Genomic DNA, 19005 nt, shown 5'->3' on the forward strand with positions numbered 1-19005 from the left:
CTTACCAAATTATAACTCATTGTATAAATGCCAAATGTTAAAATATATATTTTTGTTTCAATATTTACACACTTATAATAAATACTATTTATTAACAACTACTATAATTGTCAAATTTTATATTTAAACAACCAAAAAGAGAAAATTGTTATTGTAAAATTTTCCTGAATATTAGATTTGTTTGTGTGTATAGTATTAGATCCATTAAAATGATGACACTTAATAAAAAAAATGAACACATATAATTATTTTTTTGAGAGAGTGTTTTAACTTATGGCGTTTACTCATGATGATAACTCTTTATTATTAGATCAAGACACCAATCAGTTTTTGGTGTAGGTGAAAATTGAACTCCAGATCTCTTATACAATCATCATAGATTTTACTAGTTAAACTAACTGAAACCCACAAATAAACACATATAATATTATCACAAACTAAGCCACAATTATCTATATGAAAAATTATGAGTGGCAAAATAAAAAATAATAAATTCATATAAAAGCGACCAATAATAAAATAATTGTGACAAATTATTATGGCAAAAATTATGCAATAAATCATTCAGATACAGTCAACCCGAGTAGGCAGGAAGGGCCGCGGCGACCGAAGTCGCATAAACAACTATAAAAGGATATACTGAGATACGCAAACAAAGGACTGTTACACGTGTCACCGCCGAACCTCAATTTCACAGAAATTCCATGAACTAGTCGGTAACCTGAGACCACCGAATAACAAATTTGTCCACGTTTCAAAACCCCACCCACCTTTCTCTTTAGGTTTTTTCACTTTCTCTTAAACCCTTCCACTTTTTTTAATTTTTAATTTTTATTTTTTTCCATTCCCTCTCTACAAAGCTTTTACCTCCATAGCCAACTACTCTCTCAAATAAACAAGCTCGCTTGCTTCTAGAGAGAGAAAGAGAGAGAGGTTTTAAAGATGGGAGCTCTTGCTCCGGTGTCTACATGGAACCCTGAAGATGACCTTTTGCTCAAGAACGCTGTTGAGGTAAAAGTTTATATAACCCACCATTCACGTTCTTTTATTTTTCAAGCTTTTATAAAGATTGGCTTTTTGCGTTGTGCTCCTAGTTGTGGAATGAACTATGTACTTGTGTTTGAATTTCTTTTTTGTTATTGGATAACAGTTGAAGTTTCTGTCTCTTTTTTATTTACATAATTTTTCTGGTTCTATTTTATTTAATTTTTTTTTTGGAGTTATTAGGTAGAGTGTAGCAGTCTAATTTTTTTTTTTTTTTTTGGTAATTTTTTATTTTATTTTTTATAATAGGCATTGTGTGTATTATGGGATTTGAAATATTGGGTTTATTGTGTTGAAGCATGAATTGAATTGTTTGAAACTGAGGAATTTTGGGCTTGCTTGTATACCACATTGGATACTTTTAAGTTTTAACACTTGCCATTGGAAGATTTCAGACACTTTTGGTTTAAAAACTAAGAATTCGAATTGTCAGGGTGCATATTTAGAAATTAATCAGTATTATATTTGAAGTGTCAATATTGAATGTCTCCATCAATTTAAGTTTCCGTGTGTGATGATTATGTTTTTGAAGCCTGAGAAACATATTGAGTATTATGTTTAACCAAACCATAAACCTTAGACATTTGCTGATGATCTGCGAAAATGGACCCAGCTGTTACCTTTGGAAGTTCCTGTAGTCATAGGGTGTTGAAAATATCAAATCCCTGAAATCTAGTTCTTTGAGATGGTGTCATGTGCTTGTGAATCATCCATGTTAAAATTTTGTGTATATATTTGCTTGAGATTCACAAGCATATTTGATACAAGAGGCTGTCCAATTTTTTAGTATCTCTGGGACCCTCTGTTGGCATTTTAATGAGTAAAATTATCTAATGTTAACTGCCTGTCACAAAATGCTCTAGATATTTGCATCACACATCACATGTCATAGGTTTGTTTTTTGGGCTTCACTAAAAGATTTGACAACTTGAAAATCTTTATTGTACTGTGTTTAAAATGGAAAATTTGTGATGTGGTTCATTATGACCTCTAAATATGTTAAGTGTGTGAGCCTGGAGGAATATTCGTGAAGCATCTCGATTCTTCAAATTTATACAGTTGTTGATCAAGGAGAAAAGGAAAAGATGAGAGTGGATGAAATAATTTTATTGGTTCTGGATTAATTGGCAGACAGTCATGAAAGCACGTGCTTATGCTAATAGATGGTGCTGCTCTCTTTGTAATTGAATCATTGCTTAGTTACTCTGGTATTGATGAATAATTCACAGAACATCACTTGAATGAAGCTGATATTTCTGTTTTATTAATTGAGACATGAAATTCTTCATTTCAAAACAGTGGAGGATAAATAGTGCTTTTCAACTAAGCAATTAGTTGTGTTGCAATTTTTTTTTTTAATCAGGTTCCCAAATGTCTGATACAATCTCCGTGGAGGGGAGCACAATGTTTTGCACTTTCAAATGTGGTAATACAAGCTTTTTATAGGATCTCCCTGGAAATAAAAGGTGGGGGGTGGGGGGGGAGATAAATATCCAAGTTGTAATATGATGTCGAGTGTTTCTGCTTTTCATGTGGGTGATCTGTATTCGATCCTAAGCAATTGTGTCATGTTTTTCTATTTACCAATCAAAAAAATTTTAGTTTTGGGATGAGGAAAGAGGGAGGGGGCTGGGACATGGGTAGGCTATTAGAAAAGTAAAATTGAAACTAAAATCTGTTTAAACTAACTCTTCCAAGTCAAACCTGTCCTTGGTCTTTGTTTGGGTTTCAAGCAAGATAGATTTTACGGGTGTCTGTGCAATAAGTTTCCAATTAAACCCCTTTAGTTCATTGGATTCTATTTCATCTATAATTATAGTGCAGTTAATGTCCATAAAAAAGCAAGCAATTAGCTTCCACCTTACGAACCTGTCACTGAGAAACACAGCACTTATATATAATGAATATCCTCCTAGACTTCTATGTCTCTCATGGTCTCACTTCCATCTTCTTCAAAGTTGATGGAAACAGTCTAGTATTTGTACGATCCCATCAAATTGATGGGGTTTCAGCTTTAGCTTGGGATGGCTTAAGGCTTTTATAGATACCATAGAATTTCAACATATGGCATTTGTTCCATGACAATTGCTCTTTATCATCAAGTCAAGATACCAATTGGTTTTTGGTGTAGGCAGGCCAAATCTCAAATCTCTTATTCGACACAAGTGAAGTGACTCTACCAGCTAAGCTAACTGGGATGCCTGGGCTTGTTTGGAGAGTACAGATTGCATCACGCTTATGACTTACTACTTACGTGCCAACCAAAATAGCTTGTTGGGATGGATTGAAATTATCAACCGTATACTATCTAGGATTGTCTTCATTTAGTTTCTTATAAAATATTAAGAAAGTGTGAATGACAAGGAAATCACTTGTGAAATGCTCATTGAGCAAATAGTTTTCCTTTTGTTTTATTACTAAATATTGTTATCATCATCATTAGAAAAGAACCATGTAGAGAGTGATCATGGATGCGCTTAGGGGAAATGTAAAAAACTAGGTTGTATATATATATATATATATATGCGGTGCTCGTTAACAACTTTTTTGAAATTTTTGACAATTTTTTTGTCTTTTTACAGCTTTTTCTCATTTTTTCAGCTTTATATGTACCGCTTGGTGTCTATTTTTACTTTTTTCTGACATTTTTTTTTTTTGGGTCTTTTTTGCACCTTAACAAGCACTAGTTAGTGCTTGTTAACATTTCCCTATATATATATATATATATATATATTGATAGGTAAGAAAAAGTTTTTATTAAAAAAGGTCTACTTTATGTAAGAAAAACATAAAGCAGCCAAAAAATACAACAAATAAAAAAAGAAAAAGAAAAGAAAAGAAACAAAAGCTATGCACAAGAAAGAAGATAATCTACAAACATCAGGAGTGATTAAGTAGATGTGAGTCCCCAAACCCAAGACCAATCAAACAAAGTGCCAACAAAGTAGGCTAGAAGCTGATCCTTCAATTTCTCCACCTTCAAAAGTATGAATATTGTGTTCCTTCCTAGTACACCACATCAAGTATATTCATATATATGTTTGTAAATAATACATATGTACATACATATGCATAAAACGAACATGAAATTGTTGACTACAATGTTGTAGTTCAAATGGCAGTTGATGCCTGCCGGGAAGTTTATGCATGAGCATCCCATTATTTGGAATTATTGCACCTAATAGGAAAAAGCAGATAGCTTAACTAGCAACGATTCAAATGTTATCTTTCATGTGGCATTGCCATTGCAGGTTTTGATTGCTTACTACCTTTTAATTTGTATCTACTGTGATATGGTAAAAATGGTCACATAAAGATGGGTGTTAGCAAATGCTCCAGTTGTTTATTAATCGGAGCATTCCAATATTTGTACACATTAGTAAATCTTTTTCTAAGGGGGATAGCAGCTGTGAACCTGTGTATTGACTAAAGCATATAGGTTTTTGGCATAGTATGATTATTTTTTATTTATTTATTTTTTTTCCTCCTGTTTGTAGGCTGGTGCTTCTTTGGAATCACTTGCTAAGGGTGCAGTGCAATTTTCTCGAAGATTTACTGTTCGAGAACTGCAAGATCGGTGGCATTCTCTCCTTTATGATCCAGTTATTTCTGCAGAAGCTTCCCCTCACATGATTGCGATTGAGCGTTCTGGTTCAACTCTTCCATCAAAATTGAATAGATTTGGCAACTCAAAAGAAAACAAATCGGTTTGTGGGAAGAGAAAGGCTGACAGTGTCCGTAGTTATTACTATGCTCTGCTCAAAAGATTATGCAATGATCCACTTAATTCCATGGATCTAAATTTTTTTGTTGCACCTGGTGATTGCAATTACATTGCAAATGGAAATGAGCCTTTACCTGGAGATTGCATGCCTGGTGATACCATGCCAAATCATTGCGGACTTGAAGGGTCGAATATGGATATTATGCATCATGTTTTTCCACAAAATCTGATGGATGGTGGCGCTGCTACTGCTGATACTGCTGCTAATGGCCATGACTTTCATCCAGGACTCCAGCTACCAGGTGAAGAAGATTTTTATATTGAGCAAGATAACATACACAACGAAATTCCTCATCCTTTTGAAGAAAATCTACCTTTTACTGTGAATGGCTCTGTGTTTGAGGAATACGTTCAACCAAAACAATTGCTGGCACACAGCATGTTGGAAGCTGATGATTTAGGTTTGGAACCCTCATCTACATTTGATCAAATTAATAATGATCCAGGACATATCTGCTCGGAATTTGAAGGTAATCAGGTGTTCAGTTCACCTATGTCAGAGTGTGGTGCATCATTTCACAACTTGGAATTTTCATCTCCACTTCATGAAATGTCTATATGGGGACCAGTTGAGGGCCTTGCAGCATCATCTATACCTGATGTTGGCCTTGGAGAAAAAGATCTGCACACTGGAGATAGGTTTGAACTTCTTGATGATGATTTTGGTAAGAATGCAACAACATCAGGGTATGATGTTCACTCAGATTTCAAGTTGGGAAGTGAAATGCCTTGTGATGGTTTGAGAAGTCCAACTGCTAGTGCAGAAGGATATTTGGCAGAACTGTCTAATTCTCTCTTGAATTTTACAAATGAGGAAGAACTCTTGGCCATGGGTGATGGAAAAGAAGCTATTGATAAATCTTACTATGATGGCCTTAGTTCACTTTTGTCGAATTCCCAGAATGATGTATGTCAAAATCACATACCCAGTATAACTGAACCAGAGACATCAGTAGCTCTAGATACAGATATCAAGAAACCACCTATTGCATGTTCTGGAGAGTTAGAGGAGAACAGGGGGCCTCACTACGATGATGGCTGTATAGCTCATGTTTCAGGGACCCAAATGCTATCATCTTTATCACATTCAAATCCTCAGTTTCCTGATCTGTGTGACAAAGAAGTTATTTGCTGTACATTGAACACTGAGGATCCAGATATTCCATGCAATGATGATTTTATCCCACCAAAACAATTTTCCCCATCGTCTGTTTCCTTTGTATCACAACATAAATTTCAAGAAGCTAATAATCCAAATTCTTCAACTATTAATGATATCTTAGTTAATCAAAGAGCTCGAGAAAGAGGCGTTCTGATGAAGAGAGAAGGAAAAAACCTTGGAGAGTGTCATGTGTCTTCTAAGAACATAGGCCCACATGTGTTGCCTGAACCCAGTGTGAACCATCCAATTGGTGGCTCTGGGGTTAAGTTTGGGTTACCGAATAGTGATTCCCCACTTGTGGCGTCTAAGGGTGTAGGTATTGCTTATGGTGGTACAGATCAACTTAATTCAGCTAGTCTGAGCACTGATGCTTTGAAGGAAGAAACTAAAGGAGTTTCACCAGTAAAACATCTCAGTCATAACCAAATGGATTCATTTATAAAGAAGCCAGCTCTTGTTTGTGATAGCTTTAAAGGCTGTACCCAGACAAATGCTAGTGGCATTAAACAGGAACTAGATGTACCAGCTATGATTCAAGATTATCAATCAACACATGCAGAAGTAGCATCTGTAGATATTGTTATGTCAGAACCTGTAGTAAAACCTACGACATCAGATCAGGAAGAGGCACCTGTTGAGAGTGATGATGATGTACCTCATTATTCAGATATTGAGGCAATGGTAAATGCTAATTACTAGCCTTAGAGTTCATTGGTGGATATTTTGTTTCTCATATTTAACTAGATTGTTACAGTTTTCATTGATCTTTTTCCCCTTGCAGATACTTGATATGGACTTGGATCCGGAGGACCAGGATCTATTTTCTAATGAGGAAGGTATTTTTCAGTCTAGCAAGAATTTATATAATGATTCATTACTTGTCTGCCTATTCCTTTACATTGTGTTTCTTCTTCTTACATTGTGTTTCTTCTTCTTTTTTTAAAGAAATTTAATGGCTGGGAATTTTATTGTAATCTACCTTTTACTTAGATGTATACTACGCTTGCTTCCCAAGTTGATTGATGTTATGGGGAATTCACGTATATATAACATAGATAATGTGGATTCCTGTTCATGAATTGGGTTATTTCAGAATTTGATTTTTAATTAATTTTCCATAGACAGACAATGTGTGCTCTGTATTTCAGTATACATTCACATTTTTTTGGTTTACTTATGAATTGCTATTTTGAGATCTGTCTTCAATGTCATCAAAATTTGCTGACTACATGATTACAACTTCTATGTTTACAGTACTTCTCTCTCATTGTATGTGTAAATTTGCCTGTCTAGGAGGTATTCTTGTTTTCTTTAATAATATATTTGATTTTTCATCTGTAAGACTATATCTTTGAGATCAAACTTTGATTACTGGAGCTATGCATTACATCTGTAATGCAATGCTCCCTCCCTCCCTCTCTCTCCCCCCCCCCCCCCCCCCTTTCTTCCCCACCCTCCCCCAATCCCAAAAAATAAACTTTTTATTTTATTTTAATGCTGAGAGAATTGACATCTTTATTTTTTGTGCTTATATCATACGTAGGCATGATATGATATAATATGATATAGCATTTGATTATATTTTGTTCTCTATATGTAGTTTTAAGATATCAGAATGAGGAAACTAAGAGGGCAATCATACGGCTGGAGCAGGGTGCTCATTCTTATATGCAAAGAGCCATTGCATCTCATGGAGCATTTGCCGTTTTGTATGGCCGCCATTCAAAGCATTATATTAAAAAACCTGAGGTATTTCAATGCTACAAATCCTTCCCCAACCTATACTGGGTTGGCTTTATATTCTGTTTTGGCAGACCTCTCTTTCTGGTGTTTCCTTTTTAAGAAGCAATTTCTGAATAAATCTTCTAAAGTTTACCACATAATTTTGTAAATACTATTACAGTAATTTTTTGATCAAAATTTTACCTTGAAAATCTAAAAACATTATCAGTTAAAAAATGGTATAATTCTGCATGATATGCTTTATTGCTGCAGTGGGTTCTGCACCCAGAAACCATGTCCAGACAAATGAATTTTGTGGCAAGAACTATGAGTTGGGATTTAACTCTCATCTATATTGCCTAAGTAATCTGTGTGGATTTTCTGATGATAAACATGAAATATATCTTGAAAAGAATCAAGCTGATAAATTTTTCTTGTTTGTCTTAAATGTGAACTTACAATATAAATAAATAAGTAAGGAGTTTTTTGGACTTAATTCCTAAAGTGATGTAGGTCTTGATGTGTTATAAATCAGGCTAACCAATGGAAATGCATGGTGCAAATCGTGCAAATCATTGTTAGGTAAGCATACATGTGACAATGCTATCAATGTTACATCATTTGTTTCTGTAGGTTTTACTTGGTAGAGCAACTGAAGACATCATTGTTGACATTGACTTGGGAAGGGAAGGGCGTGCTAATAAAATATCTCGACGGCAGGTGAGCTTTTCTGTGGTTACTTTGTTCAGTTATAGTAATGACATTTTTGCTTTGATCTTTCTCTCCTTAACTGTCAAAGTGCTGATTTTACTCATATTTTCTGCTCTTGATCTGTTTCTGTGGTTATATATTGTGTTTATTCCTAGAGTTGTCTAGGTAAGACTTATAAAAGGGAAATAAATGCCAAAAGCATACATGTCACTAAATATTAGACCAGGTTAAATGCAGCAAGCTGGCATAAACTGATTCAAATCCCACCTTTCTCACCTTATCTGAGGACAGTGAGGTGTCCTAGGCTGGCTTATTTCAAAGCCTAAACCATTGCAGGTAGTGATAGATAAGGAGGGTACTTGCATGGCTTTTGTGGCCAACCAGAATAAAAAGCTTGTGGCCTGTTGGGTCAAATTACATTACCATTTTGTAATGCTTCTAATATTGATATGGCAACTCAAATGCAATTGAATGGGGCGGGAGAGAATCCAATAGGCTCCAAGCCAAAAGGCAAAAACTCTATTGATACAGTTGAGGCAGAATCTGACTTAACCCTTTAAGGGGCAATCGGATCGAAACAAATGGTAGAGTTGAATAAGAAGATGGTTTGAATGGATCAGATGGAATCTTGAATGTCAAGGAAGTGTTCATTGGGAACAAAGCAGTTGGAGGTGGTTGGAGTTAAGGAGGCGACATCGTGACATTTGGTAGTGCCAACTGTAGTAAAGGACATTGATGCGACTTTAGCAAAGGAGTTTTGGCAGGGTAACCATGCTATCTCATTGGAGACATGAGGCTTGGGTCACCTGTTGTATAACTGGATTTGGTACAGGACTGAGCTGAGACACAGCTTGCCAGGGGGGTTTGCACTTCCTTGGAGTTCCATAGAATTGTTGGGTCTGTCATCAAACTTAGATTTCTTTTCAGGATGGAAATTTTGTTTGTGAGTGGTTCAACCTATGTACTGGATATTGATATAAAAGTATTGGATACAACTTAGCCTTTGCCAGTGAGATACGAGGTGACTTCCTGTGAGAGTGATATTAGGGATAATTTAAGCCCAATAGTTTGTGAATCGCTTGATTGAATTGATCCAGATACAAGTGAGGAAATCAACCTAGTTGTTGGGGAGATTGATGCTTCGGAGTGGGTTTTGAGAAAAAAGTAAGGAGCTTTAGTAAGTACCTGGGTCTTCCCATTACAGTCACGGCATCTGTTCCCTTGCTGATTGCCATTAGGAAAGACAAGGAGGAAATCAGCAGGGGTTGGTAACAAACATGCAGCAAACTTAGTCTCACAGTGATGGAGTCATGGAAGATTAATATGCTATTACTTTGCAAATTCGTCTATTCAATAATTATTTTATTGGGTCCTCGTGTGAAGTCCAATTGAAGTGAAAGTCGTGCCCTTTTAATGGTCTAATTATGAGTCTTTTAGGGTTAAAACAATTTTTAAGTTGGGTTTTTATTTTATTAGTTATAGTCAGTTTTATATTGAGGGGCAAATCTGTAATTTCCGCAATTCCTGCAAATTGAGGGCATTTTGGTAATTTAGTTGAGTCTAGAATCTTTTAAGGTATTCTTTTTTTTTTTTATAATATTTTATAAATAACGAAATATCATTAATCAAAAGTCCCAGGTACACCGGGAGTGTACATGGAAAGGATTACATCAAGATTGAAAATTACAATGATCAAGCATAATAAAAAGATTAGAACAAGAAAAAACAGAACACCAAGCAAACAAAGAGTGGAGGAAGAGAGATTTAATCTCAAGAATTGACCGTTCCGTTCCCTCAAAGCATCTAGTGTTCCTTTCCCGCCAAAGACACCATAACACACAATGTGGGACAGCCCTCCACAAGTCTATATTGCGCTGTCTGCTTCTATGGTATTCTAAGTATCTTAGGTTTATTTACTTTGTGTCCAAGTTAGTTTTTATTAGGTTTTATTAGTAGTCCTAATACCAATAGGAATCCTATTGCTACTAGTGCAAATAAGAGTCTTTATGTATATTGTACTCAATGTATTCAAAGTAAATAAAATGAGTTGATTAATAAAATTGGGTGTTTTGAGCAATTGGCATGTTGGCCTTAGTTGTTTCTTTCTCCTCCTTTCTTTCTAAGGTTACTGTTCACACAGCCCCTAAACAGCCCTAACTTCTCTCTAATTCTTCTTTTACCTTACCCTAAATGGCTAAACCCACCACAACTAAACGTAGGCAAATCCGTAATTTGTCCTGCATCTCACAGAGTACTAGGGAGCTTAAGATTTTGATATGTGCAGTGAATTATGATGGAAGATCAGTAAATAGTAGGTGAGGGGGAGTCAGTGATAGGGCTACTGGCATATCATCAATAATGAGATTATGCCTACTTACCTGGAAAGTTAGGGGTTTGAACAACCCACAGAAATGGACAATGGTGAGGAACATGTTGAAGGAATGGAAGTGTGATGTGGCATGCTTGCAGGAGACCTAAATTGATGATATGAATAACAGCATCATTAGTTAGGAACCTGTGGTGGAATCCGTATGTAGATTGGGTGCTCATCACTCATCAATGCAGTTCATACAGCTAGTGGTACCATTCTGGTGTGGAATTGAAGGATTGTGGAGAAAGTTGATTCAAAATCAGATAGATTTTCTTTATTACAACAACAATAAAGCCTTAGTCCCAACTTTTTGGGGTTGGCCACTTGTATTCTTTTCCTTCATTCTATTCTATCCAAAGCCGTACTCTCTGTTACATGTATTTTCTTCATTATGTTTGCTAAAAAATAGTGAAGCTGGCTTCTTATGGACTTGCAGTGGGGCTTTTGTCCCAAATGATAGTGATCCCAACATGTTATGGGAGGAGCAGAGAGATGTGAGGTAGAGATGGGAGGTTGCCTGGTGCATAGCTGTGGATTTTAATGTATTAGATTCCCTAGCAAAAGGTTAGGGTGTGATAGATTTAGGGCCTGTTTGATAAGTGAAAAATGTTTTGTATTTTAGTTTTTGTTTGCTAGGTGTTTTGTAAAATTGTTTTCAAAATGTGTGTATGTTTTTTTGATAGGTAATAAAAGTTTTATTGATAGCAAAAGTGCAATATCTTTACAATTGTAAACTCACAGCAATGAAAAAATATATTCAAATCAAAGGGAAAATCTAACAGAAATAATGAAATCAGACAAGGAAATACAATGTGTGAGACCCCAAATACGAGACCTATCAAATAATTTCCTAGCTAGCGAATCATCAACAGATCAATAGGTCTCTCAATTTACTCAAAAGTTCGGGCATTGCGTTCCTTCCATACTAACCACATAAGACACGCTGGTACCATATTCCAAAATGTGTGTTCTCAAACTAAAACACAACTCCATCTTGTTTGGCATGATTTTTCACCCCAAAACTAGTCCCAATTTTCTGTGTTTGAAAACAGAAATATGTATTTAAATTCTGCTACCAAACAAACCCTTAGTTCATAATACTGGAGAGTTCAGATTTCATTACGAATTTAAATCTTATAGATTTACCTCTCAATGGGGTTTGTGGCCAAATAACAGTGGCTAACCATCCGTGTCACAAATAGATCATGCTTTAGTATCTGCAGAGTGGAAGAACATTTAATGGATGTTACTCAAAGATTGATGCCACAACTAGTTTTGATCATAGTCCCATTTTGTAGTGGTGGGAGGTATACTGCGGGGAGAACGTGTATTTAAATCTGAAATATATGGTTGAAGAAGTAGAATGATTTGTTGACAATGTTTTAGTGGAATCGATGTGACTTTCATGGGCTTCCTAGTCACTGGCTGGCCAGAAGATTTGAAAACTTGGAAGAAGTGCAGGTCTAGGGACGTGGGTGTGAATAAAAGGAGATTGTTTAATGAAATATTGTGCATGGATGAGAAAGAGGGACAAAATGGACTGACTTCGGAAGAGAGAAATTGAAGGGAGGAGTTGAAATCTGAAGTGGAGAAATTGGCAACCTTGGAAGAAATTTCTTGGCTAAAGGAAGGAGATAGCAAAACCAGATTTTTTCACAGTTTGGTGAATTCTCATAGGTGATCTAATCATATTGGGCATTGGAGTTGGATGGAATGGTGTATGAAGAGGACTTAAGAGGTTAGCAATATTATCAATTTCTATGGCTCCCTTTACAAAGAAACAAAGAAGAGACCATGTGTGGATGGGCTGGTGTTTTCATCCATAGATGAGGAAGATAACAGTTTGATGAAAACGGAATTTGAAAAGTATAAGGTAGTACAAGCTCTAAAGGAATTGAGGAAAGATAAAGCCCCTGGACCAAATGGTTTTACTGTGACCTTTTTTCAACATTGTTGGCAAGTGGTGGAATGCCATGTGAATGTGATGGCTTTCCTTAAGGAGTTTTATGAAAGTTTGAAAAATCTCTTGATGCCTCTTTTATTGTATTAATCCCTAAGAAAGCTAATGCTATAAATATAAGAGATTTAAGGCCTATTAGTTTGGTTGGAAGCATTTGTAAGATATTAGCAAAGTTGTTGCTGAATAAATTAGTATCTGGGTCCCTAAACACATTTGTGGGCTGGAGGTAGATTCTAGATTTTGTACTAATTGCAAATGAATGTTTGGATAGTCAATGTCCTGTGTCCCAAGAATGATCAGCAAGTTTGATAGTGAAAAGGCTTATGATCATTTTAATTGGGAAGTTTTAGTTTATTTGCTAGGTAGAATGGGCTTGTTGATAATTGGAGACTATGGATATACTCTTGCGTATTAATTGTACACTTCTAGGGGCTAGTGAATAGCCCACCCTTAGGTTTCTTTAATACCTCTGGGGATTTACCGCAAGGAGATCCACTTTTATCATTGCTAATTATCTTAGTTATGGAGGCGTTGAGTAGAATGTTGAAAACTGAGGAGGAAGTTTCATTTCAGGCTTCAAGGTTGGGGATGGATCTAACTCCAGTATGATAATTTCTCATCTTCTATTTGCTGATAATACCATTTTATTAGCAATGCTAGTGATGCATGACAAAGACAAAACTTATGCAACATGGAAATTAAAGTACATAAAATATAAATAACCCAAAAATCAGAACCTAGGTGATGCGGGAGATGCAAGAAAATTATTATTTAATATTATTTATATTCGCAAGTCAATTGTATTTTTATGTTTTAGGTTCTAGTAATTTATTGGGCTTTTAGTATTTTAATTTAGAAGTAAGGTTATTTTTGTAATAAGGCAATTAGGGTTTCCTAGCCAATTAGAACTAGGGTTTAGCAATCCTTTATAAGCAACCTATTAGGCTATTGTACTCCTTAAGGAGATAGTTGATATTTTGAGGAATGAAAACAATGGCCGTTTGGTCTTTCTTTGGTCTGGTGCTGACTCCAGGTCTACTCTAGGTGCTGACTCCTAGTGATTTCCCCGCTTGGTGCTGACTCCAAGTAAGGCCTAGGTGCTGATTCTTAGGTCATATCTTTTACTTTTCCGTTATTTCAATTTTGTTCTGGTTGTCCTGCGTCACTAGGCTTGCTCAGAATTAGCACCAAACAAAAAGAAACAAAACCTAGGAATTAAAAAACTCCAACAATAATTTTTATTATTCAAGCAAACTGTCTAACTATCTTCATTGGAGTACAATAGAGTGCTTAGCTAGACGACTGGGGCTAAACTAAAAATTCTAATTGACTTAAGAAAGCCTAATTCTTGAATTACAAAAATACCATAAACCATAGGAAATTAAATAAAAAACTAATAATCTAATTAACTAATAAGACCTAAAATAAATTTATCAAAAAAAAAAAAAAAAAGACCTAAAATAAAATACAATTGACCTCCAAAATTAAATAATACTAAATTGAAATAAAATTGTCTTCACTCTTACTGCATCACTTTTTCTTTTATATTGTTTTAACACCATCCTTTTGTAAAGTCTAAACAGGAACTGAATGCATTCTTAAGAAGGTACAAGTGGCAACATTTGGGGGTAAGATGTGTAACAAGGGCCAATGAATATGCTACTCCAAACGAGTAAATTTTCTTTAAGCTGATGGTGAAGAAAGTAAAATAGTAGGTCAAAAAGTATGGGGGTAGAAAAAGCAGGAGAAGACATGATTCTCGAGGATTAGGAGGATAGGATTATGTTAAAACTTTTAGGAATAAACTATTTCTAGTCATATGAATAATATGAAGTGCACTACTTTTCGTAGCCTAGTATTGCCATTTGACCAAAGAAAATAGCAGTAAAATTAAGTACCATGGTTCACATAATGGCCACAGCACCTGTCGTTGAGGGTAGAGATTTTCTTCTGCCAAGTAAAATATTGATGATTTGTGATTTGTCTATGTTATTTGCATGATCTTTCTTATATATAAAAGCAGGTTTCTTTTTTATTTACTAAAGTCTACTTGTTTGTTTAATTTGATTTGTGTGTTTTTGTGTCTGTATGTGTGTTTTAGTTAAGAAACATGAACATTTTATCTTTATCAGGGATGCCACTGATCTCAGCCAGGACATATTTAGATTCTCTTGACACCCTCTTTGCTAACCCACCAGAGGGTAGTTATTCTTCTTTGACTTAAACTTTTGAAGTGAGAACTTTCCTCTTTTCCTTGTATGTTAGGCTATTATAGAGATGGACAAAGGTGGATCGTTCTGTCTGAAAAATCTTGGCAAGTGTTCAATTTCAGTGAACAACAAGGAAGTAGGCCCTGGTCAGAGTTTAAGCCTTATTTCTGGCTGTTTGATTGAGGTATGTTCCTATAGCTTCTTAAACATGAATATAATAAAATGGTATTATAAGTTCTATTGTGGATTTCTTGGAAAACCTTGCCTCTCCAACTTTGCAATGCTTGCCTTACCTTCATTTGGAAGTTTATAAAGGAATGGAATGAAATGAATAAATCATAAAAAAAGGGAAAAAAATGGATTGTATTTAAGTAATGAAATGGAATTAATTAATCTTATTTGGATATTTTAAAATAAAGGAATGGAAATGATTGGAATGCAAGTACCCTATTTAGAAGTAACATTAGAAGGAATGAAAATGAATCATTTTAATACCCTTTTTTTAAAAGGTTAAATGTTTAGAGGTATTTTGGGAGTTTTAGTGAAAATTTCATTAATTTACTTTCTTTCCTTCCCTCCAATTCCTCCCAAACAAGAGGATGGAAGAAATATACCAAAATAATTCTTGGACAAAGTTTTGCTACAAAATTAGTTGTTGCTTTAAGCTACAACCTTAATTTTTTTTATTGGAGATGAATTTTGACAAATCCACACCATTGGATTTATCTTTTTCTTATATCTTCCATACTTGTAAAATTTCTAAAAAATTAAAAATCAATAGCTATGTTATCAATAAATTGTTTAAATTACAAATTTTTGTAGTTTAAAATTATGTATAAAATATAAGCTTATAGATTATTCAGTAAAAAATATCCGATTGACACAAAATTTGATATTTGTATTCAGAATGTAAAGAATATGTAATTCAACGGTTAAATTTCAAAATATGTAGTAATTTTTATTTTATTGTTTAAGGTTGTAGCATTTGACTACAACTAATTTTGTAGTTAAACTTTGTCCATAATTCTTTTCATTTCATTTCTTTCCCTTCCTCCTTTCTCTCCTCCCAAACGGGGTTTAGTATCTTTCATGTTTAGCACCGCCCAGTCTTGGTGGTGATTCTGTTTCATCATTTAATTAGGAGAATTCTGATCTGTTACCTAGGGTAACATTCTAAAATTGCTATTTTTATTTAATTACTGCTTAGGATCTTGAGTCTTCTGTAAAACCTGACCCTTTATTAGGCGTCATTAGTATTTCTCTCTCTCTCCTTTATCTTGTTTATCAATTCATCTCTCTACATTCTTTCTTGTACATGATCAAAATTCTCTGTTCAGAATCCTGCACCTAATTGGGTAGTAGGTACATTTGGGATTGTGACTCTAATATTCTTAGTTTCTTGCACTTATTTCCACATATACTCTGTTCTCATCATCTGGCCCATTAGGTTCGTATGATATCATGAAGAAATTTTCGCAATGCCTATATTTTGGGTACAAAATTTAGACCCATAACAGCAGACAATGTTCTCTAGCAGCCTGTGGCTAATCTTCTATTTTTATAGTGCTGTTGTGTTTAAATCACTGGATCTATTATTGTAGAGGTATCCTAGTACAAATTATGCCTTACCTATAAGATTTCATTACATTTTCATATGGCCACAAGGGGAATGCCATTGGATAATAAATTAATGAACTATATATTGAAATTTGAGACGATTTGTCATGAAAATTAAATATGCAGATACGAGGAATGCCATTCGTATTTGAGACGAACCAAACTTGTGTGAAGCAGTATTTGGATAACATCACCAAGAACAACCAATTGTAGAAGCACCTAATGTGAATTGTAGCTGAGGTGCTGTGACCAAAAATCGCATCAGAAGGTGCTCATTTTTGCCGCGCTTTCTGGGTTCTTTGGGGAAGCTATATCAAGTCTGTTGTATGTAACTAATTACTGTGAAGTGAACTGTCTTGTTTTTATTTTTAGGTTACAAAGCATTTTCAAAATATTTTTAATCTGTATGTAGCACCCCCCAAAAACAAACAAAAACAAAAAATCATAGGGTATATTGGTAATTATTGCTTCATCCACAATATATTTTTGGCGAAAATACACTTTTGGTCTTTACATTTTGGACCGATTCTCATTTTGGTCCTTATTTTGATTTTGCTACTATTATAGTCCCTAAAAACAGGAAATCAATTTTATTTTGGTCTCTGCCATCAATCCACTAACAGAAAATTCTTACGTGGTAGATGGAACGCCCTGCTTGCTGACGTGGCATTGATGTGGCCATTAAAATATTATTATAAAAATTATTTGGCATTTTTAAATGCCACGTCAGATTTAAATTAATAAAAATTAATTTTTTAAAAAGACAAGTCAGAAAATTAAAAAAAATTTAAATAAACATTAATCTAATTAATTTTTTTTTATAACTTTTCATTCTAATTAAATTAGTTTTCTTGATGCAGTAAGAGTTTCATTTATTAAATGTTTAAAACATTTTTTCCATTTGAGAATTTTCAGAATATCAAGTTCTTCCCCAAACATGTTCTTCTTCTTCCTTTCTCTTCACACAAACTCTCTCTTCCTTCCACCCAGAGCCCTCCATGAACAACCACTTTAATCTCTAGGTATTTGCTGATTCTCGCTCTCCCTCTCTTTGATCTTTCTCTCTCCCAGTTGATTGAGTGCTCTGGAATGGGGCTTGGTCTAAATCGGGTTCTCAAGCTTGACCATGGAGCTTTTATGGTTGAGTGAAGGTAGCGGGATCGGTTTGGATGGTGGGTTGGTTGGATTTGTGGGTTATGTATCAATTGTTGGTGGGTGTTGTGTGTTGTTGTGAAACCCCAGATCAGTTGTGGTTGTGGATTGGTTTGGATTTGTGGGCTGCGATCGGTTGTTGGAGGGTGTTGTGGAACACAGATCAATTGTTGGTAACTGGGTGAGTCATGGAAGTGAGAGAATTAGATAGGGAGGTGTTGGTGAATGACGGCTTGTATTGATTCGGTTGTTGTCACGGCATGGTTGTCAGTGGCTGGGCTCTAGGTTTCAAAGTGAGTTTGGTGATTGAAGAACTGCGGGTTGTATTATGTGGGTTTGGTGATGTATAACTTGTTAAAGGAACCAAATTTGTGTTCATTATCTAGATTTTTGCTATGTGTTCACTTTTTGGGTTTATGTTAATAGAGAGATGGAGAGTTTTAATAACATTGTGATTTCGATTGCAAAGTTTGTTGTCATTTTTTTTTCCCCTACTCAATCTGGGTTTTTGCTATCATCTCAGGCTCAGATTTTAATACCAGTGTGCGTGTGTGTTTGAGTTTGAGATTGCAGTTGGCTGTGTGTGTTTGAATCTATGAATGTTTTAGTACTAGTGTTTTTGATTTTTTTTTTTTCTCTTCTTACTTATGTGTTCTTGATTTAGATTAAGAAATAATTAATTAAGATCAAAGGATTCCAAGGTCCACCCATATGTGAATTTTTCTGGTTTTGAACTTTTTTGGGCTTGTGGATGTATGTTCTTACGGTAAAAAAAAAATGGAAAGTAAAAAAAAAATAATAATTAGATTAATGTTTATTTAATTTTTTTTTTCTGACATAGTTTTTTTAAAATTAATTTTTTATTAATTTAAATATGACGTGGAATTTTAAAAAAGCCAAATATTTTTTTAATAATATTTTAATGGCCACGTCAGCACCATATCAGCAAACATGGCACTCCGTCTGCCACAAGAGTTTTCCATTAGTGGGTTGACGGCAAGAACCAAAATAGAATTGATTTTCTTTTTTTAGGCGTTACATTAGTAGCAAAATCAATTTAGGGACCAAAATGGGAATTGACTCAAAATGTAGGAATCAAAAGTGTATTTTCGGTTGTATTTTTTTCAAAAAAAGTAATTTAATGGTTACAACAATTGGGAGCAGAGATTTATATTCTAGATCTCTCAGTAAAAAAAATATTAGGAAATGTCAGCTGAACTATAAGACTCTTGACCACATCAACTAAAAAGATAACATTAGGAGGCTGTTCTC

At 34.8% G+C, this 19005-nt stretch overlaps 1 protein-coding gene across 2 annotated transcripts; it reads left to right on the forward strand.

The window, feature by feature from the left end:
- The first annotated feature begins 779 nt into the window (after positions 1-779).
- LOC126712343 (uncharacterized) lies at positions 780-17094 on the forward strand. 2 transcript variants are annotated; one of them, XM_050411640.1, is made up of 7 exons: positions 788-1011; positions 4542-6671; positions 6772-6826; positions 7591-7739; positions 8346-8432; positions 15020-15148; positions 16708-17094. In XM_050411640.1, exons 1-7 carry the CDS (start codon positions 943-945, stop codon positions 16792-16794), a joined length of 2706 nt encoding a protein of 901 aa, XP_050267597.1. In that variant the 5' UTR covers positions 788-942; the 3' UTR covers positions 16795-17094. The 2 variants fall into 2 exon arrangements, with proteins under 2 accessions (XP_050267598.1, XP_050267597.1); XM_050411641.1 differs by lacking the exons at positions 15020-15148; positions 16708-17094 and having other exon boundaries at positions 780-1011; positions 8248-8385.
- Positions 17095-19005: the final 1911 nt, after the last annotated feature.

This window comes from Quercus robur, chromosome 2, assembly GCF_932294415.1.
Source record: "Quercus robur chromosome 2, dhQueRobu3.1, whole genome shotgun sequence".
Taxonomy (NCBI): Eukaryota; Viridiplantae; Streptophyta; class Magnoliopsida; order Fagales; family Fagaceae; genus Quercus; species Quercus robur.